The 27,844-nt window shown below is 63.4% G+C and overlaps 2 protein-coding genes across 18 annotated transcripts in view; one reads left to right on the top strand and one right to left on the bottom strand.

The window, feature by feature from the left end:
- Positions 1-354: 354 nt before the first annotated feature.
- On the top strand, positions 355-25,797 carry LOC129134516 (polyglutamine-binding protein 1-like). Of its 5 annotated transcripts, XM_077172378.1 has the most exons (13): positions 380-436; positions 1,122-1,198; positions 2,229-2,409; positions 5,474-5,587; positions 7,118-7,255; positions 9,911-10,120; positions 14,555-14,782; positions 17,749-17,890; positions 18,785-18,896; positions 20,493-20,602; positions 21,844-21,936; positions 23,498-23,558; positions 23,649-25,797. In XM_077172378.1, exons 1-13 carry the CDS (start codon positions 395-397, stop codon positions 23,797-23,799), a joined length of 1,659 nt encoding a protein of 552 aa, XP_077028493.1. In that variant the 5' UTR covers positions 380-394; the 3' UTR covers positions 23,800-25,797. The 5 variants fall into 5 exon arrangements, with proteins under 5 accessions (XP_077028495.1, XP_077028494.1, XP_077028493.1 ...); XM_077172379.1 differs by lacking the exons at positions 17,749-17,890; positions 18,785-18,896; positions 20,493-20,602; ... (1 more) ...; positions 23,498-23,558; positions 23,649-25,797 and adding exons at positions 12,741-12,924; positions 15,360-16,214 and having other exon boundaries at positions 357-436; XM_077172380.1 differs by lacking the exons at positions 17,749-17,890; positions 18,785-18,896; positions 20,493-20,602; ... (1 more) ...; positions 23,498-23,558; positions 23,649-25,797 and adding an exon at positions 15,360-16,214 and having other exon boundaries at positions 355-436.
- The window catches only part of FTSJ1 (FtsJ RNA 2'-O-methyltransferase 1), a 29,975-nt gene continuing 27,919 nt past the window's right edge, over positions 25,789-27,844 (bottom strand). For 8 of the 13 annotated variants that reach the window (XM_077172392.1, XM_077172386.1, XM_077172384.1 and 5 more), the window contains one exon: positions 25,948-26,880. In XM_077172392.1, the coding sequence (XP_077028507.1) occupies positions 26,059-26,880 (822 nt within the window). In that variant the 3' untranslated portion in view covers positions 25,948-26,058. Of the gene's footprint in view, positions 25,925-25,947; positions 26,881-27,844 lie in introns of those variants that run through there. The other 5 variants (XM_077172391.1, XR_013180200.1, XR_013180201.1 and 2 more) reach the window with 5 other exon arrangements.

The following is a 27,844-nucleotide window of genomic DNA, read 5'->3' as shown; positions in this document are numbered from 1 at the left end:
CACCCGAACCCCCCCAAACCCCGAACCCCCAAACCCTCGAACACCCCCCGAACCCCTCAAATCCCGAGCCCCCAAACCCCCAAAACCCCCGAACCCCAAAACCCCGAACCCCCAAACCTCAAATCTCCCAAACCCCTGAACCCCCAAACTTCGCCCCCCCTCAGAGCCCCCGAGCCCGCCCAGCTCTGGCCGAGGGGCGTGGCCAGCGCTGGGGGCGTGGCCAGCGCCGCTGGGGGCGGGGTTTGGAGGGCCCCAAAGGCGGCTCCGGTGGGGGCATGGCCTCGTGGCGATGGGCGGGGCTTAACTCGCCATCTACCTGAAGGGGCGGGGCCTACTGCAGGTGAGGGCGTGGCCAGTGCTGGGGGCGTGTCCGGGGGCGTGTCCAAGGCCCGCCATGTTCACCCGGGGGTCCCGGCGGCGGCGATCGGAGCGAGCCGTGAGGGCCGGGGGAACCAGGGGGGCTCTGGGGGCACTTGGGGGGCTCTGGGGGCACCTTGGGGGGCTCTGGGGGCACCTTGGGGGGCTCTGGGGAACTCGAGGGGCTCTGGGGCTTTGGGGGCCCTGTGGAGCGGCTTTGGGGGCGCGTTGGGGTCTCGGGGGGCTCTGCGGGAGGGGCCATGGGGGGGGCTGTGGCTCGGGGGTCTCAAAGAGGCTCCAGGAAGGGCCTGTGGGGTTGGGGGGGTCTGTAGGGTTGGGGGGCTTAGGGGGTGAACCCCAACCCCCCGCCCCATTTCGGGGGTTCCCCCCACCCATCCCTGACCCCATTTTTGGGGTTTTCCCCCGATCCCACGTGTGCCCCACCCATAGACCCCCCCCCCATTTCTGGCGTGGCCCCCCCGGCCCCCCTGGCCTCATTTACTGCCCCCCCCCTTTTTCCTGCCCACCCCCCCCATTTTGATGCCCCCCCCGGACCCCATTTTAGGGCTGTTGCCCCCCAGCCCCCCCAGCATTTTGGGGTGTCCCTGCCATCCCTCCTGGCTGTTTTTTGGGGTGTCCCCCCCCAGACCGTTTTTGGGTTCCCCCCGGACCCCCTCTGGGATGGGAGGGGATTTTGGGGTGCCCCTGACCCCCCTGGGATGGGAGGGGATTTTGGGGTGCCCCTGACCCCGCTGTGCCCCCAGGCCCAGGACCCCGAGCGGGGGCGGCCGTGCCGGGTGTGCCGGGAGCTCTGCCCGGGCTTCCAGGAGCACCCCTGGAGGTGAGGCCACTTTTGGGGTGCCCCGGGCTGGGAGGGGGATTTTGGGGCGCCCCCATCACCCCCAGGGGCTGGGAGGGCGGTTTTGGGGTGTCCCTGGGGTGGGAGTGGATTTTGGGGTGCCCCTGTTACTGGGTTTTGGGGTGTCTCACATCACCCCCAGGGGCTGGGAGGGCGGTTTTGGGGTGTCCCTGGGATGGGAGTGGATTTTGGGGTGCCCCCATTATTGGGTTTTGGGGTGTCTCACATCACCCCCAGGGGCTGGGAGGGCGGTTTTGGGGTGTCCGACATCACCCCCCTTGCATGGGATGAGGGTTTTGGGGTGTCCCCCTGGTGGGAGGGGGATTTTGGGGTGCCCCTGAGCTGGGAGGGGAATATTGGGGTGTCCCCATTAACGGATTTTGGGGTGCCCCCGATTATCACATTTTGGGGTGTCCCATTACAGTTTTTTGGTGCTCCTTTTGAGATTTTGGGGTGCCCCCTGACCGAATATTAGGGTGTCCCTATTCCTGGATTTTGGGGTGCCCCCAGACCATGTTTTGTGGTGCCCACTACCAAATTTTGGGGTCCCCATGACCAGATTTTAGGGTGCTCCCTGACCGAATTTTGGGGTGCCCACATTCTTGGATTTTGGGGTGTCCCCCAACTGTATTTTGGGGTCCCCATGACCAGATTTTAGGGTGCCTCATCCCCAGATTTCGGGGTGCACCCTGACCGAATTTTGGGGTGCCCCATTATCATATTTTGGGGTCCCACATTCCTGGATTTTTGGGCCCCCCCAACCATATTTTGGGGATTCCCTTCACCTTATTTGGGGTGCCCTATCCCCAGATTTGGATGCCCACATTCCTGGATTTTAGGGTGTCCCCATTACAGATTTTGGGGCGCCCCCTGACCTTAATTTGGGGTGCTCCTGACCGTATTTTGGGCTGCCCCATGATGAATTTTGGGGAGCCCCATGCCCAGATTTCGGGGCGCCCCATGCCCAGATTTTGGGGTCCCCCTGACGGCGTTTCGGGGTCCCCCACCCCAGGAAGCTCTGCCTGCACTGCAAATGCCCGCGGGGGGAGCACGTGGGGGGCGGGGTCCCCCCGGCCCTGCAGGGGGTCCTGGCCCGGCTGCTCCCCGAGTCCCACCCCCCCCCCGGCTCCGAGGATTCGGGGTGCTCGGCCGAGGAGTTCGCCTGGGCCCCCCCCGGCCTCAGCCCTGACCAGGTAACCCCGGGCACCCCAAACACCCCAGGGACCCCAAAATACCCTGGGGACCCCAAAATACCCCGGGAACCCCAAACCCCCCAGGGATTGAAACCCCCCCCATCTGTGCCCCCCAAAACACCCCGGGGACCCCCAAACCGCCCCAGGGATGGGGGACCCCCCCCCTCCCATCTGCGCTCCCCGAAACACCCCAGGGATGGAGACCCCCCCCCCATCTGTGCCCCCAAAACCCCCTGGGACCCCCCAAACACCCCAGGGATGGAGACCCCCCCATCTGCGCCCCCCAAAACACCCCAGGACCCCCAAACACCGCAGGGACAGAGACCCCCCATCTGTGTGCCCCAAATCCCCCTGGGACCCCTAAACACCCCAGGGATGGAAACCCCCCCCCCCATCTGTGCCCCCTAAACCCGCCCGGGACCCCAAAACACCCCACAAGGGATGGAGACCCCTCCCATCTGCGCCCCCCACCTCACACGGGACCCCAAAAACACCCCAGGGATGGGGACCCCCCCCCCATCCATGTTCCCCAAAATGTTCTGACCCCCCTAAGACCCCCCCCGAGCTCAATTCCCTTGGGGCACCCCCTCATGGAGTCCTGACCCCCCCAAACCCCGCCCCAATCCCACCCAGGCCCCGCCCACCCCACAGATCCCCTTGCCCTGAGCCAAGCCCCGCCCCCTGGCCAGGCCATGCCCCTGCAAACAAGCCCCGCCCACCTTCTGAAGCCCCACCCCTTGTGTAGGAAACCCCGCCCACCTGCCACAGCAGCTCCCACTCTGTTGAGGCCCCGCCCCATAAGCCCCGCCCCCATTTCCCCCAGGTGTTTCTCACCCCTGTCCAATGAAGCCCCGCCCCATCCAAACCCCGCCCCCATCGGCCACACCCCCTCCAGGCCCCACCCACTGGTGAAGTCACACCCCCAGTGAGGCCCCACCCAATCAGCCCCACCCTGCCCAGTCACGCCCACTTATGCCCCACCCCGTTTCTCACAACTGACCCTGTGCCTCTCACACCTGTCCCATCAAACCCCCGCCCACTGGGCCACACCCCTCCAAGCCCCGCCCATCGTGGGACACCCCTCTGAAGCCCCACCCATGGCAAACATCTTAGCCCCGCCCTCTCCAGGTGTCCCAGTACTCCTCCCACCTGCTCCACATAGGCCACACCCCACTAAGCCCCACCCCTTGTGCCGCACCTCGCTAAGCCCCGCCCCACTAAGTAAGCCCCGCCCCACTAAGCCCCACCCCTCCCAGGTATTGCTGTCCAGCCCCACCCTGCTAAGTCCCGCCCCGTTTAGCCCCGCCCCACTAAGTCTTGCCCCGGTCACGTGTGCCCGTTCTTTCTGCTGCTCCCATTACACCCTGCCACATTAAGCCCCGCCCCCTGTACAGGTGTGTAAGTTCTTCTCACTGCTTCCTTAAGCCCTGCCCTGTTTAGCCCCGCCCCGTTAAGCCCCGCCCCCAGGTCTGTCAGTATTTCTCACTGGTCCCATTGAGCTCCGCCCCATTCAGCCCCGCCCCATTAAGCCCCGCCCCCAGGTCTTTCAGTATTTCTCACTGCTCCCATTAAGCCCCTCCCCATTTAGCCTCGCCCCACTAAGCTCCGCCCCCAGGTCTGTCAGTATTTCCCACTGCTCCCGTTCAGCCCCGCCCCGCTAGGCCCCGCCCCCAGGTCTGTCAGTATTTCCCACTGCTCCCATTAAGCCCCGCCCCGCTCAGCCCCGCCCCGCTAAGCTCCGCCCCGCTAAGCCCCGCCCCCACATCTGTCAGTATTTATCGCTGCTCCCATTAAGCCCCGCCCCGCTAAGCCCCCCGCTCAGCCCCGCCCCGCTAAGCCCCGCCCCCAGGTCTGTCAGTATTTCGCGCTCAGCCCCGCCCCGCTGAGCCCCGCCCAAATAAGCCCCGCCCCCAGGTCTGTCAGTATTTCTCACCGCTCCCGTTCAGCCCCGCCCCGCTCAGCCCCGCCCCGCTAAGCCCCGCCCCGCTAAGCCCCGCCCCCAGGTCGGTCAGTATTTCGCGCTGCTCCCGTTCAGCCCCGCCCCGCTAAGCCCCGCCCCCTCATCCCCGCCCCGCTAAGCCCCGCCCCCAAGTCAGTATTTCCCGCTCAGCCCCGCCCCCAGGTCTGTCAGTATTTCCCGCTCAGCCCCGCCCCGCTCAGCCCCGCCCCATTAAGCCCCGCCCCCAGGTCTGTCAGTATTTCACGCTAAGCCCCGCCCCGCTAAGCCCCGCCCCGCTAAGCCCCGCCCCAGGTCTGTCAGTATTTCGCGCTAAGCCCCGCCCCGCTGAGCCCCGCCCCATTAAGCCCCGCCCCAGGTCTGTCAGTATTTCGCTCTAAGCCCCGCCCCGCTAAGCCCCGCCCCGCTAAGCCCCGCCCCCAGGTGTGTCAGTATTTCGCGCTGAGCCCCGCCCCATTAAGCCCCGCCCCCAGGTGTGTCAGTATTTCGCGCTCAGCCCCGCCCCCTCAGCCCCGCCCCATTAAGCCCCGCCCCCAGGTCTGTCAGTATTTCGCGCTCAGCCCCGCCCCGCTAAGCCCCGCCCCATTAAGCCCCGCCCCCAGGTGTGTCAGTATTTCGCGCTCAGCCCCGCCCCGTTAAGCCCCGCCCCATTAAGCCCCGCCCCCAGGTGTGTCAGTATTTTGCTCTAAGCCCCGCCCCGCTGAGCCCCGCCCCATTAAGCCCCGCCCCCAGGTGTGTCAGTATTTCGCGCTCAGCCCCGCCCCGTTAAGCCCCGCCCCATTAAGCCCCGCCCCCAGGTGTGTCAGTATTTCGCTCTAAGCCCCGCCCCATTAAGCCCCGCCCCATTAAGCCCCGCCCCCAGGTCTGTCAGTATTTCGCGCTAAGCCCTGCCCCGTTAAGCCCCGCCCCATTAAGCCCCGCCCCCAGGTGTGTCAGTATTTCGCTCTAAGCCCCGCCCCGCTGAGCCCCGCCCCATTAAGCCCCGCCCCCAGGTGTGTCAGTATTTCGCGCTCAGCCCCGCCCCATTAAGCCCCGCCCCCAGGTGTGTCAGTATTTCACGCTAAGCCCCGCCCCGCTGAGCCCCGCCCCGCTAAGCCCCGCCCCCAGGTGTGTCAGTATTTCGCGCTGCTCCCGCCCGCGCTGGTGCCGCGGCTGCGCAGCCCCGGGGAGCGGCACCGGCTGCGGGAGCTGCTCCGGCAGCTGCCCCCGCACGACCTCGAGGTGAGCGGGGCCGGGGGCTCCGGGGGCACCGGGGGCACCGGGGCCGGGTTTGGGGCGGGTTTGGGGCGGGTTTGGGGCCGTTCTGGGCGTTCGGAGCTGGGTTTGGGGCTTTTTCTGGGCGTTTGTAAAGGCGGCGTTTGGGTATTTGGGGCGGTTTTGGGATGGGATAAAGCGATGGTTGGGGTGATTCTGGATGGTACAAACGGGTTTTTGGGGGATTTGGGGTGGTTTTGGATGGTACAAAGGGGTTTTGGGGGGATTTGGGGTGGTTTTGGGATGCTATAAAGTGGAGTTTGTGGTGGTTTTGAATGGTACAAATGGGCTTTTGGGGGGGGTTTGGGGAATTTGGGGCAGTTTTGGATGGTACAAAGTGGTTTTGGGGGATTTGGGGTGATTTGGGATGCTATAAAGTGGTTTTGGGGGGGTTTTGGGGTGGTTTTGGATGGTGCGAAGTGGTTTTGGGGTATTTGGGTTGGTTTTGGGATGCCATAAAGTGGTATTTGGGGTGGTTTTGGGATGCTATAAACTGGTGTTTGGGGTGTTTGGGGAGGTTTTGGATGGTACAAAGTGGTTTTTGGGGGGGTTTTGGGATGCTATAAAGTGATGGTTGGGGTGTTTGGGGTGGTTTTGGATGGTACAAAGTGGTTTTTGGGGTACTTGGGGTGGTTTTGGGATGCGATTAAGTGATGGTTGGGGTGTTTGGGGAGGGTTTGGATGGTACAAAGTGGTTTTTTGGGGGGTTTTGGGGTGTTTGGGGCAGTTTTGGATGGTACAAAGTGGTTTTTTGGGGGGTTTTGGGGTGTTTGGGGCAGTTTTGGATGGTACAAAGTGGTTTTTGGGGTATTTGGGGTGGTTTTGGGATGCTATAATGTGGTGTTTGGAGTGTTTGGGGAGGTTTTGGATGGTACAAAGTGGATTTTGGGGGGATTTTGGGAATTTGGGGTCATTTTGGAAGGTACAAAGTGGTTTTTGGGGCATTTTTGCATGCTACAAAGTAGTTTTGGGGGTATTTAGGGTGGGTTTGGATGGTACAAGGTGGTTTTGGGGAATTTGGGGAGATTTGGATGGTACAAAGCAGTTTTTGGGGTGTTTGGGGTGTGATTTGGGGTGTTTTGGGGTAATTGGGTTATTTCAGGGTGTTTTGTGGCATTTTCTTCTATTTTTGAGTGGTTTTAGGGTGGTCTTGGGTTGTTCTAAGGCATTTTTGGGGTGGTTTTGGGTCGTTCGAGGGCGGTTTTGGGGCAGTTTTGGGTTGTTCAAGGATGTTTTAGGGTGGATTTGGGTTTGAGGTGTTTTTGGGGTGGATTTGGGTTGTTTGAGGGCATTTTTGGGGTGGATTTCTGTTGTTCAAGGGTATTTTTGAACTGATTTTGGGTTGGGTTTTTGGGGCGGATTTGGTGTTTCTAGGTAGTTTTGGGGTGCATTTGGTGTCCTTAGGTAGTTTTGGGGTATTTGGGGGTATTTTGCAGGTATTTTGGGGGTATTTTGGGGGTTTTTGGGGTGGTCTGAGGTTCTCCCGCCCCTCCCCAGCCCCAGTTTTGCCACGACCTGGACGAGGCCGAGCGTCGGGAGCTGAAACTTTTCGCCCAACGCCGGAAACGGGAAAATTTGGGGCAAGGGAGCATCCGGCCCCTCCCCCTCACCAGCGCGGGGGCCGTCTGCCAGCAGGTGGGGGCACCCCGAAAATGGGCACCCCAAAATGGGCACCCCCAAAATGGGCACCCCGAAAATGGGCACCCTTAAAATGGGCAGAAAATGGGCACCCCAAAAATGGGCACCCCGAAAACGGGCAGAAAATGGGCACCCCAAAATGGCACCCCAAAATGGGCACCCCGAAAACGGCACTCTGAAAACGGGCACCCCAAAATGGGCACCTCAAAATGGGCACCCCCAAAATGGGCAGAAAATGGGTACCCCAAAATGGGCACCCCGAAAATGGGCACCCCGAAAACGGCACCCCAAAATGGGCAGAAAATGGGCACCCCAAAAATGGGCACCCCGAAAACGGGCAGAAAATGGGCAACCCAAAAATGGGCACCCCAAAAATGGGCACCCCGAAAACGGCACCCCAAAATGGGCACCCCGAAAATGGCACCCCGAAAATGGGCAGAAAATGGGCACCCCCAAAATGGGCACCCCAAAATGGGCACCCCAAAATGGGCACCCTCAAACTGGAACCCCAAAAATGAGCACCCTAGAACAGCAACATGAACACGGGCACCCCCAAAATGGGCACCCCCAAAATGGGCACCCCAAAAATGGGCAGAAAATGGGCACCTGCAAAATGGCACCCCAAAAATGGGCACCCCAAAATGGGCAGAAAATGGGCACCCCAAAATCGGCACCCCAAAAATGGGCAGCCCCAAAAAGGGCAGAAACCGGGCACCCCCAAAATGTGCACCCCCAAAATGAGCAGAAAATGGGCACCCCCAAAATGGGCACCCCCAAAATGGGCATCCCCAAAACGGGCAAAAAATGGGCACCCCAAAAATGGCACCCCGAAAATGGGCACCCCAAAAATGGGCGGAAACTGGGCACCCCAAAAATCGGCACCTCCAAAATGGGCACCCCAAAAATGGGCAACTGAAAATGGGCACCCCGAAAATGGCACCCCAAAATGGGCACCTCAAGAATGGCACCCCTAAAATGGGCACCCCAAAAATGGGCACCAAAAAATGGGCAGAAAATGGGCACCCTCAAAATGGGTGCCCCAAAAATGAGCACCCTAGAACAGCAACGTGAACACGGGCACCCCCAAAATGAGCACCCCCAAAATGGGCACCCCCAAAATGGGCAGAAAATGGGTACCTGCAAAATGGCACCCCAAAAATGGACAGAGAATGGGCACCCCAAAAATGGGCACCCCAAAATCGGCACCCCAAAAATGGGCAGCCCCAAAAAGGGCAGAAACCGGGCACCCCCAAAATGTGCACCCCCAAAATGAGCAGAAAATGGGCACCCCCAAAATGGGCACCCCCAAAATGGGCATCCCCAAAACGGGCAAAAAATGGGCACCCCAAAAATGGCACCCCGAAAATGGGCACCCCAAAAATGGGCGGAAACTGGGCACCCCAAAAATCGGCACCTCCAAAATGGGCACCCCAAAAATGGGCAACTGAAAATGGGCACCCCGAAAATGGCACCCCAAAATGGGCACCTCAAAAATGGCACCCCTAAAATGCGCACCCCAAAAATGGGCACCAAAAAATGGGCAGAAAATGGGCACCCCAAAATGGGCACCAAAAAATGGGCAGAAAATGGGCACCCTCAAAATGGGTGCCCCAAAAATGAGCACCCTAGAACAGCAACTTGAAAACGGGCACCTCAAAATGGGCAGAAAATGGGCAACCCAAAAATGAACACCCTTAAACGGGCAGAAAACGGGCACCCCAAAAACGGGCAGAAAACGGGCACCCCAAAAACGGGCAGAAATGGGCCCCAATTCCTGGTGCCCCCTGACCCCCTGTTGTAAGGGATGGGGGGCTGGAAATGGGGGTGTTACCCCCCAATTCCCGGGCCACCCGACTTCCTAGGCTGAAGGGTGGGGGGCTGTAAAATGGGGGTGTTGCCCCCCAATTCCCGGCCCCATTGACCTCCTTAGGCTGAAGGGTGGGAGGCTGTAAAAAGGGGGGATCCCACCCCCAATTCCAGCCCCCCCTGACTCCCCAGGCTGGAGGGTAGGGGGCTGTAAAATGGGGGTGTTACCCCCCAATTCTGGGCGCCTCTTGAGCCCTCCAGCTTTATGGGTGGGGGGCTATAACCGGGGGGTGTTACCCCCAATTCCCGGCCCCATTGACCTCCTCAGGCTGAGGGGTGGGGGGTTTAAAATGGGGGTGTTACCCCCCAATTCTGGGCGCTCCTTGACCACCCCAGGCTGAGGGGTGGGGCTGTAAAAGGGGGGGATCACACCCCAAATTCCTGGTCCCTTTGACCTCCCCAGGCTGAAGGGTGGGGGGCTGTAAAATGGGGGTGTTACCCCCCCAATTCCCGGACCCCCCGACTTCCCAGGCTGAAGGGTGAGGGGTTTAAAATGGGGGGATCCCACCCCAGATCCCAGCCCTCCCTGACTCCCCGGGCTAAAGGGTGGGAGGCTGTAAAATGGGGGGATCCCAGCCCCAATTCCAGCCCCCCCTGACTGCCCAGTCTGAGGTGTGGGAGGCTGTAAAAGGGGGGGATCCCAGCTCCCCTGACTGCCCAGTCTGAGGGCTGTGGGGCTGTAAAAGGGGGGGATCCCAGCCCCCCTGAGTCCCCAGTCCGAGGTCTGTGGGGCTGTAAAAGGGCGGCCCCCGGCCCAGATGCCATCCCGGTCCCGTTGTTCCGCAGTGCGGGGCCGCGGTGCGCGGCGGGGCCCTGGCCGTGTTCGCGGCGCGGGCGGGGCTCGGGCTGTGCTGGCACCCGCGCTGCTTCCGCTGCCAGCAGTGCCAGCAGCCCCTCGTGGACCTCATCTACTTCTGCCCCGGCGACAGCGGGCGGCTGCTGTGCGGGCGGCACCACGGGGACAGCGTGCGGCACCGCTGCCCCGGCTGCGACGAGGTACGGGGGAATGGGGGCTCAGGGTGGGTATGGGGTGCTCAGGGTGGTTATGGGGCAGCACCACGGGGACAGCGTGCGGCACCGCTGCCCCGGCTGCGACGAGGTACGGGGGAATGGGGGGATATGGGTGGGTATGGGGTGCTCAGGGTGGTTATGGGGCAGCACCACGGGGACAGCGTGCGGCACCGCTGCCCCGGCTGCGACGAGGTACGGGGGTATGGGGCAGTTATGGGGTGGTTATGGGGTGCTCAGTGTGGTTATGGGGCAGCACCACGGGGACAGCGTGCGGCACTGCTGCCCCGGCTGCGACGAGGTACGGGGGTATGGGGGGCTCAGGGTGGGTATGGGGGCTCAGGGTGGGTATGGGGTGGTTATGGGGTGGTTATGGGGTGCTATGGGCAGTTATGGGGTGGTTATGGGGTGCTATCACTGGCTATGGGAGGGATATGGGGTCCTGAAGGGGTGGTTATGGGGTGCAGAGGGTGGTTATGGGGTGGGTATGGGGTGCTCAGTGTGGTTATGGGGTGGTTATGGGCAGTTATGGGGTGGTTATGGGGTGCTATGGGCAGTTATGGGTGCTCAGTGTGGTTATGGGGCAGCACCATGGGGACAGCGTGCGGCACCGCTGCCCCAGCTGCGACGAGGTACAGGGGATATGGGGTCCTGAAGGGCTGGGTATGGGGTGGTTATGAGGTGGTTATGGGGTGGTTAAGGGGTGGTTAAGGGGTGCTCAGGGTGGGTATGGGGTGCTGTGGGGTGCTGACTGTGGTTATGGGGTGCTTATGGGGTGCTATGGGCAGTTATGGGGTGGTTATGGGGTGCTATCAGTGGCTATGGGGGGCATATGGGGTCCTGAAGGGCTGGTTATGGGGGCTCAGTGTGGGTATGGGGTGGGTATGGGTGGTTATGGGGTGCTCAGTGTGGTTATGGGGTGGGTATGGGTGGTTATGGGGTGCTCAGTGTGGTTATGGGGTGGGTATGGGTGGTTTTGGGGTGCTCAGTGTGGTTATGGGGCGGGTATGGGTGGTTTTGGGGTGCTCAGTGTGGTTATGGGGTGGCCCCATGGGGACACCTCTGCCCTGGCTGTGACGAGGTGAAGCGGTGTGGGGTGGGGATGGGGGTTATGGGGTGCTGGGAGCAGTTATGGGGGGGTTATGGGGTGCTCAGTGTGATTATGGGGTGCTGTGGGCAGTTATGGGAGGTTATGGGGTGCTCTGGGTGATTTTGGGTGGCTCAGGGGTTCTTTGGGTGCTGGGCACTCCTCCATCTCCTCCTGGTGCTCCCCAGCTGATTTTTGGGGTCTCTGTGTCCCTGACCCCTCTTTCCCCCTCCCAGCTGATTTTGGGGGTCTCTGGGGGTCTCTGTATCCCTGACCCCCCCATGCTCCCCCAGCTGATTTTTGGGGTCTCTGTGTCCCTGACCCCTCTATTCCCCCATCCCAGCTGATTTTTGGGGTCTCTGGGGGTCTCTGTATCCCTGACCCCTCTATTCCCCCATCCCAGCTGATTTTGGGGTCTCTGTGTCCCTGACCCCCCCGTGCTCCCCCAGCTGATTTTTGGGGTCTGTGGGGGTCTCTTGTCCCTGACCCCCTCTTTTCCCCCCTCCCAGCTGATTTTTGGGGGTCTCTGTATCCCTGACCCCTCTTTCCCCCCCCATCCCAGCTGATTTTTGGGGTCTCTGTGTCCCTGACCCCTCTTTTCCCCCCCATCCCATCTGATTTTTGGGGTCTCTGTGTCCCTGACCCCTCTATTCCCCCATCCCAGCTGATTTTTGGGGTCTCTGTATCCCTGACCCCCCTCTTTCCCCCCCATCCCAGCTGATTTTTGGGGTCTCTGTGTCCCTGACCCCCCCTTTCCCCCCCCATCCCAGCTGATTTTTGGGGTCTCTGGGGGGGTCTCTGTATCCCTGACCCCCCCATGCTCCCCTAGCTGATTTTTGGGGTCTCTGTATCCCTGACCCCTCTTTCCCCCCTCCATCCCATCTGATTTTTGGGGTCTCTGTGTCCCTGACCCCTCTTTCCCCCATCCCATCTGATTTTTGGGGTCTCTGTATCCCTGACCCCCCTCTTTTCCCCCCATCCCAGCTGATTTTTGGGGTCTCTGTATCCCTGACCCCCCTGTGCCCCATCCCAGCTGATTTTTGGGGGTCTCTGTATCCCTGACCCCCCTCTTTCCCCCCTCCCCAGCTGATTTTTGGGGGTCTCTGTATCCCTGACCCCCCCATGCTCCCCCAGCTGATTTTTGGGGTCTCTGGGGGGGGTCTCTGTATCCCTGACCCCCCTCTTTCCCCCATCCCATCTGATTTTTGGGGTCTCTGTGTCCCTGACCCCCCTCTTCCCCCCCCATCCCAGCTGATTTTTGGGGTCTCTGTGTCCCTGACCCCCCTGTGCCCCATCCCAGCTGATTTTAGGGGTCTCTGTGTCCCTGACCCCTCTTTCCCCCCCCATCCCAGCTGATTTTCGGGGTCTCTGGGGGTCTCTGTATCCCTGACCCCCCCGTGTTCCCCCAGCTGATTTTTGGGGGTCTCTGGGGGTCTCTGTATCCCTGACCCCTCTATTCCCCCATCCCAGCTGATTTTTGGGGTCTCTGTGTCCCTGACCCCTCTTTCCCCGCCATCCCAGCTGATTTTCGGGGGGCGCTGGGCCGAGGCCGGGGGGCGCCGCTGGCACCTGCGCCACCTGCGCTGCCTGGAGTGCGAGGGGGCCCTGGACCCCCAGAGCCTGCCCGGGGGGGAGGGGCAGCCCCTGTGCCCCCCCTGCCGCGCCCGCCGCGCCCACCTGTGCGACACCTGCGGGGACCCCATCGGTGAGGGGCCACGGGGGGGACACGGGCAGGTTTGGGGGTCCCTGGGGGTCCTAAGAGAGGGCCCTGAAGGGTTTGGGGGTGTCCAGGAGGGGTTTGGGGGACCCCAGGGGAAGTTTTGGGTGTCCAGGCAGGGTTTGGGGGTCCCCAGGGGAAGTTTTGGGGGTCCTAAAGGGGTCCTTAGGAGGGGCTTGGGGGTCCTCAAGGGGTCCTAAGAGAGGGCCCTGAAGGGTTTGGGGGTGTCCAGGGTGGGTTTGGGGGTCCTCGGAGGGGTTTGGGGGCCACAGGAGAAGTTTTGGGGGTGTCCCGGAGGATTTGGGGGTCCTGAAGGGGTCCTCAGGAGGGGCTTGGGGGTCCTCAAGGGGTCCTAAGAGAGGGCCCTGAAGGGTTTGGGGGTGTCCAGGGGTGGTTTTGGAGATCCCCAGGGGAAGTTTTGGGGGTGTCCCGGAGGATTTGGGGGTGTCCGGGGGTCCTAAAGGGGTCCTCAGGAGGGGCTTGGGGGTCCCAGGGGTCCTAAGAGGGTCCCCAGGGGGGTACATGGGGGTCCCTGGGGATCCTAAGGGAGTGTCCAGGGTGGGTTTGGGGGACGCCAGGGGAAGTTTTGGGGGTTCTCAGAGGGGTTTGGGGGCCACAAGAGAAGTTTTGGGGGTCCCATGGACGATTTGGGGGTGTCCAGGAGGGTTTGGGGGACCCCAGGGGGTCCTAAAGGGGTCCTAAGAGGGTCCCCAGGGGGGGTTTGGGGTGCCCAGGGGGGTACATGGGGGTCCCTGGGGATCCTAAGGGAGTGTCCAGGGGGGGTTTGGGGATCTGTAGGGGAATTTGGGGTCCTCAGACGGGTTTGGGGGTCCCAGGAGCAGTTTGGGGGTCCCCAGGGGGGTTCATGGTGGTCCCCAGGGGATCCTAAGAGGGTCCCCGGTGCGGTTTGGGGGTCCCCAGGGAAGTTTTGGGGGTCCCAAGGGGGTCCCCCGGGGCAGTTTGGGGTCCCTGAGAGGGTTTTAGTTTCCCCAGGGAGCTTTGGAGATCCTCAAGGGGTCCTAAAAGGGTTCAGGGGGGATTTGTGGGGGTCCCTGGGGTGGTCTGGGGGTTCCCTCAGTGTCCCCATTGTCCCATCTGTCCCCCCACTGTCCCCAGGGGTGCAGGACCCCCATGTCACCCACAGGGGGCAGCACTGGCACCCCCAGTGTCCCCTCAGTGTCCCCATTGTCCCCAGACCTGCAGGACCCACATGTCACCCACAGGGGGCAGCACTGGCACCCCCAGTGTCCCCTCAGTGTCCCCATTGTCCCCAGACCTGCAGGACCCACATGTCACCCACAGGGGGCAGCACTGGCACCCCCAGTGTCCCCTCACTGTCCCCACTGTCCCCAGAGGTGCAGGACCCCCATGTCACCCATAGGGGGCAGCACTGGCACCCCCAGTGTCCCCTCACTGTCCCCATTGTCCCTCAGTGTCCCCATTGTCCCCAGACCTGCAGGACCCCCACGTCACCCACAGGGGGCAGCACTGGCACCCCCAGTGTCCCCTCAGTGTCCCCACTGTCCCCAGAGGTGCAGGACCCCCACGTCACCCACAGGGGGCAGCACTGGCACCCCCAGTGTCCCCTCACTGTCCCCATTGTCCCCATTGTCCCCAGACCTGCAGGACCCCCATGTCACCCATAGGGGGCAGCACTGGCACCCCCTCCCCGGCTGTTTCCGCTGTGCCCCCTGCGGGCGCCCCCTGCTGGGCCGGCCCTTCCTGCCCCGGGGGGGGCAAATCTTCTGCTCCCCCCGCTGCGCCCCCAGCAACGACAACAACAACAACAGCCCCGGGCCCCGCAGCGCCCCCCGGAGGAGATCCTGGGGAGGGGCACCCCCGGCAGGTGGGACTGGGGGGACTGGGAGGGACTGGGGGGAACTGCGGGGGAACTGGGAGGGACCGGAGGGGGTACTGGGGGGGAACTGGGAGGGGATTGGGAGGGACTGGGAGGGTGGGGGGGCAATGGGAGGGACTGGGGGGAAAAATTGGGATGGACTGGGAGGGGACTGGGGAGACTGGGAGGGTGGGGGGGGCAATGGGAGAGACTGGGGGGGAGAAATGGGATGGACTGGGAGGGACTTGGGGGAACTGGAAGGGATTGGGGGGCACTGGGAGGGACTGGGGGGAGAATGGGAGGGACTGGGAGGGTGGGGGGGCAATGGGAGGGACTGGGGGGGAGAAATGGGATGGACTGGGAGGGGACTGGGGGGAACTGCGGGGGAACTGGAAGGGATTGGGAGGGACTGGGGGGAACTGGGATCGACAGGGGAATTACTGGGAGCCCTGGGGGCAGCACTGGAGAGGCTCACAGAGAGTAACTGGGAGCACTGGGAGTTACTGGGGAGGTTAACAGGGGTTGACTGGGGTTGACTGGGGTTAACTGGGATCGCTAACTGGGCTCCCCGGCCCCTCCCCCACAGGCTGGCAGCCCCAGTTCCGCCGGGGGGGTCCCCACCGCCACTCCCTGCCCGAGCTGGGGGCCACGCCCTGCCCCTCCCCCACAGGCCCCTCCCCCACAGGTCCCTCCCCCACAGGTCCCTCCCCCACCAGACCCTCCCCCCACTGCCCCTCCCCCCACCGCCACTCCCTGCCTGACCTGGGGGCCGCCCCCTGCCCCACCCCCTGTCCCACCCCCTGTGGCCCCTCCCCTCCCCCCTCCAGGCCCTGCCCCTCCCCCCCCCAGGGCTCCCCCCCAGCGCTGCGGCGGGGGAGGGGCCGGGGCCGCCCCCGCTGGCCTTCATCATCATCATCATCATCATCATCATCTTCCTCATGGGAGGGGCTGTTCCTGGGGGAGCCCATCCCCCTCCCCCCGCAGCTCCGCCCCCCTGGGGCCTCCCCAGTCCCCACCCAGCAACCCCGGCCCCGCCCCCGGTCCCGAGGCTGCCGCCTGGCCTGACCCCCCGTGACCTCTGACCTCTCTGTGACCTCTGACCTCTGCCTGGAGCCTCTGCTCTCTGTGGGACCTCTGTAACCCATTTGTGACCCTGATGTGACCCCTGACCTCTCTGTGACCCCGCTGACCCCTGTGCTGGCCCTCTGACCTCTCTTGGTGGCCTCAACCTCAGGGACCTCCTGGTGACCTCCTGCTACTGACCTTTGACCTCTACTCTCCTCTGGGGCCTTTGCTGCTGGCCTTTGACCTCTGCCCCCCTCCGGGGCGTGACCTTTGCACTGTGACCCCCGTGGCCGCCTCAGGGACCCCCCGACCTGTGCCCGGTGACCTTTGACCCCTCGAGCGCAGCTTTAATAAAGGGGCAGAGCCCCCGTTCGTTCCCCAGTGTCCTTGGAGCCCCGTGCCGGGGGGGGGGGGGGGATGCGGGGCGGGTTCGGGGTGAGCCCGGGATGCCCCGGAGCCCCCGGGGCCGCCATTTTGAGCAGCGAATCCCAAAAAACAGCGCGGAGCCGCCGCCCCCCCCAACATGGCGGCGCCCATGCGGGTCCCGCGCCGCGCGCGCCGCGTTCCCGCGCGCTGATTGGCCGAGCGCCCGCGCTGTACCGCAGCCGATTGGTCGGGGTGGGTCACGTGGTCACCGGAAATGCCGGGGGTTACCGAGGCAACGGGGGCGGGGGCAAGGGGGGCAGCGCGGTCACGTGAGCGGCGCGAGGCCGGCGGCGGCTTCCGGTGGGAGCCGGGACCGAACTGGGGTAACTGGGACTGAACTGGGTGAACTGGGACCGAAGTGGGACCGAACTGGGACCGAAGTGGGACCGAACTGGGGGAATTGGGACTGAACTGGGTGAACTGGGACTAAACTGAGATCGAACTGGGACCGAACTGGGGGAATTGGGACTGAATTGGGACCGAACTGGGACCGAACTGGGGGAATTGGGACTGAATTGGGACCGAACTGGGACCGAAGTGGGACCGAACTGGGGGAATTGGGACTGAACTGGGACCGAACTGGGACCGAACTGGGGAATTGGGACTGAATTGGGACCGAAGTGGAACCGAACTGGGTGAACTGGGACTGAACTGAGATCGAACTGGGACCGAAGTGGGACCGAACTGGGGGAATTGGGACTGAACTGGGACCGAAGTGGGACCGAACTGGGGGAATTGGGACTGAACTGGGACCGAACTGGGGGAATTGGGACTGAACTGGGATTGAACTGGGGCCGAATTGGGACCGAACGGGGGGAACTGGGACCGAAGTGGGACTGAACTGCGGTATCTGGGACTGAACTGGGATTGAACTGGGGCCGAATTGGTACCGAACTGGGGGAACTGGGACCGAACTGGGACTGAACTGGGATTGAACTGGGGTTCCCGGGTTGGTTCCGGGGGTCTCCAGGGGGGTTCCCGCTCTTCCGGGGGTTTCTGGGAGCTCTCCGGGGTTACGGGGGGGGTCTCGGGGCTCCTTTGCCGGTTCCGGGGCTGTTCCCGCAGCTCTCGGGGCTCTCCCCGGTGCCCGAGGGGTTTCCCGGGACACCGAGGGGTCTCGGGGGGTCCCGGAGAGATTCGGGGGGTCCCGGAACCCCGAGCCGCGCCCGCAGCGGGGTCCCGGGGCTCTGCGGGGTTCCCGGGGTGTCCCCGGTTGGTTCCCGGGGTATTCCCGGTGGTTCCCGGTCTGTTCCCGGTGCTGACCCCCCTGTCCCGTGCCCCCAGCCGGGTCCTGGTTGGTTCCCGGTGCTGACCCCGGTGATTCCCGGGGCATTCCCAGTCTGTCTCCAGTGTGTTCCCGGTGCTGACCGTGTCCAGGTGCCCCAGCCGGGGTTCCCGGTGCTGCCCCCCGTGTCCCGGTGCTGCCCCCAGTCTGTTCCCGGTGCTGTCCCGGTGCTGACGCCTCTGTCCCGGTGTGTCCCCAGTCTGCCCCGGTGCTGGCCCCTCTCCGGTGCTGTCTCGGTGAATTCCCGGGGCATTCCCGGTGCTGCCCCCCGGCCATGCCGCTGCCCGTGGCTCTCCAGTCCCGCCTGGCCAAGCGGGGGCTGCTCAAACACGTGGAGCCCGGTGAGAGGGGGCGGGGCTTCGCTGGGTGGGGCTGGAGGGGGTGTGGCCAGGGTGAGGAGTGGGCGTGGCCTGGGAAATGGTGGCGGGGGGTTAGGGGCAGTGGGCGGGGTTATGGGCAATGGGCGGGGCTATAGGCATGGGACAGAGTTAAGGGGCAGTGGGCGGGGTTGGGACAGTGGGCGGGGCTGTGGGAAGTGGGTGGAGTTAGGGGCAGTGGGTGGGGCTGGGTAAGTAGGTGAGACTATGGGCAGTGGGCGGGGCTATGGGCAGTGGGCGGGGCTATGGGCAGTGGGTGGAGCTGTGGACATTGTTATCAGCTGAGGGTGGAGCTATGGGCAGGGTGTGGTTCTGGGCTGTGGGTGGGGTCAGCAGCACTGGGTGTGGCTGTGAGTGGGGTCAGCAGCACTGGGTGTGGCTCTGGGCTGTGGGCGGGGTCAGCGGCACTGGGTGTGGCTCTGGGCTGTGGGTGTGGCTCATCGGTGGGTGTGGCTCTGGGCTGTGGGTGTGGCTCATCGGTGGGTGGGGCTCTGGGCGGGGCTCTCATCCCAGCCTCACCCCAGACCATTGCCAGCACTGGAGGGGGGCTGGGGATGTGGGTGTGGCAGTGGGCGGGGGTGTGGCAGTGGGCGGGGTCAGTGTGACGCCCCGCCCAGAGCCTGAGGAGGTGATAATTGCTGAGGATTGGGGCAGTGGGCGGGGTTTGAGCAGTGGGCAGGGTTTGGGCAGTGGGTGTGGCAGTGGGCGGGGTTTGAGCGGTGGGTGTGGCAGTGGGCGGGGTCAGTGTGACACCCCGCCCAACGCCCAAGGAGGAGATCATCGCTGAGGATTGGGGCAGTGGGCGGGGTTTGGCGGTGGGTGTGGCAGTGGGCGGGGTCAGTGTTATGCCCCGCCCAGAGCCCGAGGAGGAGATCATCGCTGAGGATTACGATGACGCCCACGTGGATTACGAAGCCTCGCGGCTCGAGGGGCTGATGCCGCCCTGGTACAAAGTGATCGACCCCACCTGGTGAGACCCTCCCCCACCCGGGGAGACCCCTCCCCCTCCTTGGGAGACCCCTCCCCCTCCTTGTGAGACCCCCCCCCCAGTGTTATAGGGACCCCCCGGATCCTATAGGGGCTATAGGATCACCTATAGGGGCTGTAGGAACACCCCTGGTGTCCATGCCCCCTATAGGGCCATAGGGACCTTCCTGGGGTTCCCCCAGGGTTATCGGGGCCCTCCCCTGGCTGTAGGGCCCCTACAGATCCTTCCCAGCCCCTACAGATCCTTCCCAGCCCCTACAGATCCTTCCCAGCCCCTATAGATCCTCCCAGCCCCTATAGATCCCTCCCAGCCCCTACAGATCCCTCCCAGCCCCTACAGATCCTTCCCAGCCCCTACAGATCCCTCCCAGCCCCTACAGATCCCTCCCAGCCCCTATAGATCCTTCCCAGCCCCTATAGATCCCTCCCAGCCCCTACAGATCCTTCCCAGCCCCTACAGATCCCTCCCAGCCCCTATGGATCCCTCCCAGCCCCTACAGATCCCTCCCAGCCCCTATAGATCCCTCCCAGCCCCTATAGATTCCTCCCAGCCCCTATAGAGGCCATAGGGTCCCTCCTCAGGGCTTCCCAGGGCTATAGGGACTCTCCACAGGCCCTATAGGGGCTGTAAGGACCCTCCCGGTGCTGTAGGTTCCTCTCCAGGTGTTATGGGGTCTGTACCCCCCCTGTGGGGTCAGGGTCACCTTCCGGCCCTACAGGGACCCTTTACAGCCTCTGGGGGCCTATAGGAGCCTTTGCTGGGCACTCTGGGGCCTGTGGGGTCTGTAGGGTCCAGAGGGGCCCCCTGAGCTCTATAGGGTCCATAGCCCCCACAGGGTTCTGTAGGGTCCTCAGGGCCCCTCCCAGGGTCCACAGCCCCCCATGAGGGTTCTATAGGGCCCATAGGGCTCTGTAGGGCCAGCCCTAAGCTCTATAGGGTCCATGGGCATCTATAGGGTCTGTAGAGCCTCCCCATGGCTCAATAGGGTCTATAAGGTTCTATAGGGCCCCCCATGGCTCTATAGGATCTGTAGGGCTCTATAGGGTCCGTAGAGCTTTGTAAGGTCCATAGGGCTCCCCCATGGCTCTATAGGGTCCATAGGGCCCTCCCCCAGTCTCTATAGGTTCCATGGGGTTCTACAGGGCCCCCTAGGGCTCTATAGGATCTGTAGGGCTCTATAGGATCCATAGCCCCCTGCCCCATGAATCCATAGGGCACCCATGGTTCTGTAGGGTCCATAGAGCTCTATAGGGTCCATGGGGCCCCCTGTGGCTCTATAGGGTCTATAGGGCTCTATAGGCTCCATAGGACTCTATAGGGCCCCTATGGCTCTGTAGGGTCCCTAGGGCTCTATAAGGTCCATAGGCCCCCCTATGGTTCTATAGGGTCTATAGGGCTCCCCATGGCTCTGTAGGATCCATAGAGCTCTATAGGGTCCATAGGGCCCTGTTCTGGGCTCTGTAGGGTCCATAGGGCCCCCCCTGGGCTCTGTAGGGTCCATAGGGCCCCCCCTGGGCTCTGTAGGGTCCGTAGGGCCCCCCTGGCCCCACAGATCCCACAGCCCATCCCTTCCCCCAGTGGGCTGCCCTATTACTGGAACGTGGACACGGACCTGGTGTCGTGGCTGTCCCCGAGCGACCCCAACTCCGTCATCACCAAACCCGCGCGGAGAGCGCGGGGCAGCGCAGGTGGGGCACCCCAAAAACGGGGGGGGCCCCAAAATCCGGGGGGGGGGTCCCCAAAATCCGGGGTGGTCCCAAAAGCTGGGGGGGTCCCCAAAATCCGGGGGGGTGCCCAAAACCTGGGGGGGTGCCCAAAACTGGGATGGGGGTGCCCAAAACCTGGGGCGGGGCCAGATACTGGGGGGGAGAGATCCCCAAAAACTGGGGGTGGGAACTGGGAGGACCCCAAAAATGGGGGGGGCCCCAAAATCCGGGGTGGTCCCCAAAACCGGGGCAAGGGGGGGGGGGGGGAAATGTGGGGGTGCCCAAAACCTGGGGGGACCAGAAACTGGGGGGGAGAGATACCCAAAAACTGAGGGGGGGGAACTGGGGGGACCCCAAAACCTGGGGGGGTGGCCCAGAAACTGGGGGAGATCCCCAAAAATTAGGGGGGCCCCAAAACATGGGGGGGGAACTGGGAAGACCCCAAAACTGGGAGGGGAAAACTGGGGGGACCCCAAAACTGGGAGGGGAAAACTGGGGGGACCCCAAAACTGGGAGGGGCACAAAACCCGGGGGGGTGCCCAAAACCTGGGGGGGCCCCAGGAACTGGGGGAGATCCCCAAAAACTGGGGGGGGGGGGGGGGAACTGGGGGGACCCCAAAACCTGGGGGAGGGCCCAAAACCCGGGGGGTCCCCAAAATCCGGGGTGGTCCCCAAAACTGGGGGGGTCCCCAAAATCCGGGGGGGGTCCCCAAAATCCGGGGTGGTCCCCAAAAACTGGGGGGACCCCAAAACTTGGGGAGGGGGGGAACTGGGAAACCCCAAAACCTGGGGTGTACCCAAAAACTGGGGGGAAACTGAGGGAGCCCGAAAACCTACGGGGGGGGGGAACTGGGGGGACCCCAAAACTGGGAGGGGACGTAAAACCCGGGGGGTCCCCAAAAACTGGGGGAGCCCCAAAATCTGTGGGGAACCCCAAAACCTGAGGAGGGGTCCCCAAAACCTACGGGGGGGGGGGGGAAACTGGGGGGACCCCAAAACCTGGGGAGGGGTCCCCAAAACCTACGGGGGGATCTTGGGGGGGTCTCCAAACCCCACAGGGGCATCTGGGGGCGGGGGGGTCTCCAAACCCCATGGGAGGAACTGGGGGTGTCCCCAGAGCTTGAGGGGGATCTGGGGGGTCCCGCCAGGGGATTTGGGGTCCCCCAGGGGATTTGGGGTCCCCCCAGGGGATTTGGGGTGCCCTGACCCCAGTGGCCCCGCAGAGGCCGAGGAGCCCCCCGAGAAGGAGGAGGCGCCGCGGGAGCGCCGGGGGCACCGGCGGGAGGAGCTGGCCCCGTACCCCAAGGGCAAGAAAGGTACCGGGGGCACAGGGGATTTTGGGGGGTCCCCGCGATTCTGGGGTGCTCCAGGCGTTTTGGTGGAGGGTGGGGGGGATTCTCTCGGGGTTCTGGGGGTTCCTCAAGGATTTCGGGGAGCTCTGAGTGTTCCGGGGGGTCCCGGGATTTCAGGGGGTTTGGGGGTGGTCCTGGGATTTTGGGGGCTCTGAAGATTCTGGGGGGGTCCCTGGGATTTTGGGGGGGTCGAGGGAGGGTCCCCTGGGATTTTGGGGGGATTCCTCGGGATTTCAGGGAGCTCTGAGCATTTCAGAGAGGGATCCCCCAAGATTTTGGGGGGCTCCAAGTGTTCTGGGGGGGGGTCCCTGGGATTTCGAGGGGATTCCTCAGGATTTTGGGGGGCTCTGAACATTCTGGGGGGGTCCCTGGGATTTTGGGGGGTTCAAGGGAGGGTCCCCTGGGATTTTGGGGGGATTCCTCAGGATTTTGGGGAGCTCTGATGAATCTGGGGAGGGATCCCCCAGAATTTCAGGGGGCTCTGAGCATTTCAGAGAGGGATCCCCCAAGGTTTTGGGGGGCTCTGAGCATTCTGGGGAGGGTCCCAGGGATTTTGGGGGGCTCTGAGCATTCTGGGAGGGATCCCCGAGGATTTCAGGGAGTTCTGAGAAATCTGGGTAGGGATCCCCCAAGATTTTGGGGGGCTCCAAGCACTCTGGGGGAGAGGTTCCTTGGGTTTTTAGGAGATTCCTCGGGATTTTGGGGGGCTCTGAACATTCTGGGGGGGTCCCTGGGATTTTGGGGGGGGTCGAGGGAGGGTCCCCTGGGATTTTGGGGGGATTCCCTGGGATTTTGGGGGGGCTCTAAGGATTCTGGGGAGGGATCCCCCAGGATTTCAGGGAGCTCTGAGCATTTTTGAGAGGGATCCCCCAAGGTTTTGGGGGGCTCCAAGTGTTCTGGGGGAGGGGTCCCTGGGATTTCAAGGGGATTCCCTCAGGATTTTGGGGGGCTCTGAACATTCTGGGGGGGTCCCTGGGATTTCAGGGGGCTTCAAGTGTTCTTGGGGAGATTCCCTGGGATTTTGGGGAGATTCCCTGGGATTTTGGGGGGCTCTGAGGAGCGTTCTGGGGTCACTCCCCCAGGATTTTGGGGCGCTTTGAGCATTCCGCAGGAGATTCCCTGGGGTGTCAGGGGATGGAAGGGGGGGGGTCCCCTGCGATTTCAGGGTGTTCCAGGGGTCCCCTGGGATTTTGGGGTGTTCCAGGGGGTCCCCTGGCATTTCGGGGGGTTCCAGGGGTTCCCTGGGATTTTGGGGTGTTCCAGGGGGTCCCCTGGCATTTCGGGGGGTTCCAGGGGTCCCCTGGGATTTTGGGGTGTTCCAGGGGGTCCCCTGGGATTTCGGGGGGTTCCAGGGGGTCCACTGGGATTTCGGGGGGTTCCATAGAGGATTCCCTGGCATTTCAGGGGGTTGTGGGGAGGGGGTTCCCCATGAATTCCAGGGGGAATTCCCTGGGAGGAATTTTGGGGGGGTCCCCCAGGATTCTGGGGGGTTCTGGAGCTTTGCTGACCCCCCCACGCCCCCCAGGCGGCCGCAAGGACGAGGAGCTGGACCCGATGGACCCCAGCGCCTACTCGGACGCGCCCCGGTACGGCCTGGGGTAACGGGGAGGGGTTTTTGGGGTACCCCGGGTTTTGGGGGACCCCCGTGACCCCCATTCCTCGCCGTGTCCCGGCAGGGGGACGTGGTCCACGGGGCTGCCCAAGCGCAACGAGGCCAAGACGGGCGCGGACACGACGGCGGCCGGGCCCCTGTTCCAGCAGCGGCCGTACCCCAGCCCCGGCGCCGTCCTGCGCGCCAACGCCGAGGCCTCGCGCGGAAAGGACTGAAAGGGGGACCCCGAAATGGGAACCCCAAAATGGGGTACACAGGAATGGGGCACCCCAAAACCCCCATGATCCCACCCAGGAATGGGGCACCCCAAAACGGGGCACCCCAAAACCCCCATGATCCCACCCAGGAGCACCCAACTGATGCGCGCCAACGCCGAGGCCTCGCACGGAAAGGACTGAAACGGGGACCCCGAAATGGGAACCCCAAAATGGGGCACCCCAAAATGGGCACCCCAAAACCCCCATGATCCCACACAGGAATGGGGCGCCCCAAAACGGGGCACCCCAAAACCCCCACGATCTCACCCAGGAACTCCCAACTGATGCGCGCCAACGCCGAGGCCTCGCGCAGAAAGGACTGAAAGGGGAACCCCAAAATGGGCACCCCAAAATGGGGACACCCCAAATCCCTCACCAGCCCACCCAGGAATGGGGCACCCCAAAACCCCCATGATTCCACCCAGGATCACCCAATTAAAGCACGCCAACGCCGAGGCCTCGCGCGGAAAGGACTGAAAGGGGAACCCCAAAATGGGCACCCCAAAATGGGCACCCCAAAACCCTCACCAGACCACCCAGGAATGGGGCACCCCAAAACGGGGTACCCCAAAACCCCCATGATCCCACCCAGGGTCACCCAACTGCTGAGCGCCAACGCCGAGGCCTCGCGCGGAAAGGACTGAAACGGGAACCCCGAAACGGGCACCCCAAAATGGGCACCCCAAAATGGGGCACCCCAAATCGGGGCCCCCAAATCCCTCACCAGCCCACCCAGGAATGGGGCACCCCAAAACCCCCATGATCCCACCCAGGGTCACCCAACTGATGCGTGCCAACGCCGAGGCCTCGCGCGGAAAGGACTGAAATGGGAACCCCAAAATGGGCACCCCGAAACTGGGGATGCCCCAAAACCATCACTGTTCCCTCCAGAAACCCCCAAAGCTCTGGACACCCGGAAATGGGGACACCCTGAAACTGGGGACACCCCAAAATTGGGGACGCCCCAAAACTCGGGACACCCCAAAACCATCACTGTTCCCTCCAGGAATCCCCAAAGCTCCAGACACCCCGAAATGGGAACACCCTTAAACTGGGGACACCCCGAAATGGGGGCACCCCAAAACCCCCGCCACTCCCCCCAGGAAGCCCCAGCGTTGGTTGCTGCGCAGCGAGGATTGACACGGGAACCCCAAAATGGGCACCCCAAAAACTGGGAGACCCTCAAACCCTCACCAGCCCCTCCGGGAACCCCCAAAGCTCTGGGGACACCCCAAAACCGGGGAGACCCCCAAAACCCCACCCAGGAACCCCCAAAGCCCCAGGCACCCCAAAAATGGGCACCCCGGAACTGGGGACACCCCCAAAGCTCTGGGGATGCTCTTTGCCCCCAGCCTGGGTGAACCCCTCAAACCCCAGAGTTCAGGGGTTCCCCCAGGACCCCCAAACCCCAGGGGGACTTTTCAACCCCACAAGGGATCCCCCAAATCCCCCAGAGCACCCCCAAAGCCTCAGGGGGTCCCCCAGGAACCCCCAATGCACCCGGGGTCCCCCCGAGCTCAGGAGGATCCCCTCAAACCCCAGGACCCCCTCCCCCAGTGCATTGGGGTTGCCCCAAATCCCCCAGGACCCCCAAAACCCAGGGGGATCCCCCCAAGTCCTACTCCAAACCCACCCCCAACATCTCCCCCAAAATCCCCCAAACCCCCTCAGCACCCCCAAAACCCAGGGGTGCCCCAAATCCCCCAGGATCCCCCCAAGGCCCTCCCAGGATCTCTCACAGACCCTGATGGGCCCCCAAAGGGTCCCCGCAAACCTGGGGTCCCCCAAATCCCCCCAGACCCCCAGATTTGGGGTGCCCCCAATGCTCGAGTTCACCCCGAACCCCTGAGGGTCACCCCCAAACCCCCGAGGGTCCCCCCAAACCTGGGGTGCCCCCCAATGCCCCAGCCCCCCTCCATTGCAATAAAGGCGCCGCAGCCCCGGGACTGGAGCAGGGGGGGTTTATTGGGGGGGGTCACACGCGCGTGCAAGGGGAGGCTCCTGGGGGCCCTTGCACACTCACGGGAGCCCTTGCACACCCACCTTGCACACCCATGGGAGCCCTTGCACACTCACGGGAGCCCTTGCACACCCACACTGCACACCCCTGGGAGCCCTGCACACTCACGGGAGCCCTTGCACACCCACCTTGCACACCCATGGGAGCCCTTGCACACCCACCTTGCACACCTATGGGAGCCCTTGCACACCCACATTTCAGTCCAAAAGACGGAGCTGGCGCAGCTCCTCACACGGGGCTCCTTCCCCCTTGCACGGGGCTCCTTGCACACCCATCCCCTCCTGAGGGGCTCCTTGCACACCCATCCCACACACGGATCCTTGCACGCCCCTCTCACACGAGGGTCCCTCCCCCTCATATGTGGGTCCTTGCACGCTTGTCTCTTCCTGGGGGGCTCCTTGCACACCCGTCTCACTCAGGGTTCCTTGCACACCCATCTCCCTCGTGGTTCCTTGCACACCCATCTCACACCAGGCTCTGTCCCCCTCACTCAGGGCTCCTTGCACGCCCATCTCACACGGGGCTCCTTGCACACTCATCCCCTCACACGAGGCTCCTTCCCGTTCCTCCCAGGGGGTTCCTTGCACACCCATCTCCCTCAGGGTTCCTTGCACACCCCTCTCACACAGGGCTCCTTGCACACCCATCTTTCTCATGGCTCCTTGCACACCCATCTCCCTCGTGGTTCCTTGCACACCCATCTCCCTCAGGGCTCCTTGCACACCCATCTCACTCAGGGCTCCTTGCACACCCATCTCCCTCATGGTTCCTTGCACACCCATCTCTCTCAGGGTTCCTTGCACACCCATCTCTCTCATGGTTCCTTGCCCGCCCGTCTCCCTCGGGGTTCCTTGCCCGCCCCTCCGGTCCCGGTGCTCTGGGTGTCCCCCCGGGGGTGTCCCCATCCCTGTCCCCGTTCCCGGGTTCCCCCCCCGGCGCAGGCTGCAGGCCCGGGCATAGGGGGGCGCGATGGGGGGGGCGGGGGGGGGCGTGTAATGGTACGGCCGGGAGGGCTCCAGCTGGGGGGGAGAGCGTGGGATGGAACCTTCCAGGATGGACCAGGATGGCCCCCCAGTATGGCCCTGCACCTCCCAGTGCCTCCCAATACAGCCCAGTCCCTCCCAGTGGCTCCAGGAGCTGCCCCAGTCCCTCCCAGTCCCTCCCCAGTTCCCCCCAGTCCACCCCAGTCCCTCTCCCAGTCCCCCAGTTCCATTCCCAGCCCCTCCCATTCCCAGTTTCCCATTCCCAGCTCCCCCCAGTCCCATTCCCAGTTTCCCATCCCATTCCCATTCCCAGTTTCCCATCCCAGTTTCCCATTCCCAGTTTCCCATCCCAGTCCCCTCAGTCCCATTCCCATTCCCAGTCCCATTCCCAGTCCCAGTTTCCCATCCCAGTACCCCCAGTTTCCCATCCCAGTCCCATTCCCAGTTTCCCATCCCAGTTCCCCCAGTCCCAGTTTCCCCAGTCCCAGTTTCCCCCCACCAGTTTCCCCTCCCAGTTTCCCCTCCCAGTTTCCCCAGTCCCAGTTTCCCATTCCCAGTTTCCCCAGTCCCAGTTTCCCATCCCATTCCCAGTTTCCCAGTCCCAGTTTCCCCAGTTTCCCATCCCAGTTTCCCATCCCAGTTCCCCCAGTCCCAGTTTCCCATCCCCAGTTTCCCATCCCAGTTTCCCCTCCCAGTTCCCCATTCCCAATTTCCCATTCCCAGTCCCAGTTTCCCAGTCCCAGTTTCCCCATTCCCAGTTTCCCATCCCAGTCCCCCCTGTTTCCCATTCCCAGTTTCCCATTCCCAGTTTCCCCTCCCAGTTTCCCCAGTCCCAGTCCCAGTTTCCCATCCCAGTCCGTTTCCCATTCCCATTCCCAGTTTCCCATTCCCAGTTTCCCATTCCAGTCCCAGTTTCCCAGTCCCAGTTTGCCCAGTCCCATTCCCAGTCCCCCCAGTTTCCCATTCCCAGTTTCCCCAGTTTCCCATCCCAGTTCCCCCA

The sequence above is a fragment of the Agelaius phoeniceus genome, chromosome 38, assembly GCF_051311805.1.
Source record: "Agelaius phoeniceus isolate bAgePho1 chromosome 38, bAgePho1.hap1, whole genome shotgun sequence".
Lineage (NCBI taxonomy): Eukaryota > Metazoa > Chordata > Aves > Passeriformes > Icteridae > Agelaius > Agelaius phoeniceus.
Note: the sequence above shows the minus strand (reverse complement) of the source record. Positions and strands in the feature narration are given on the sequence as shown.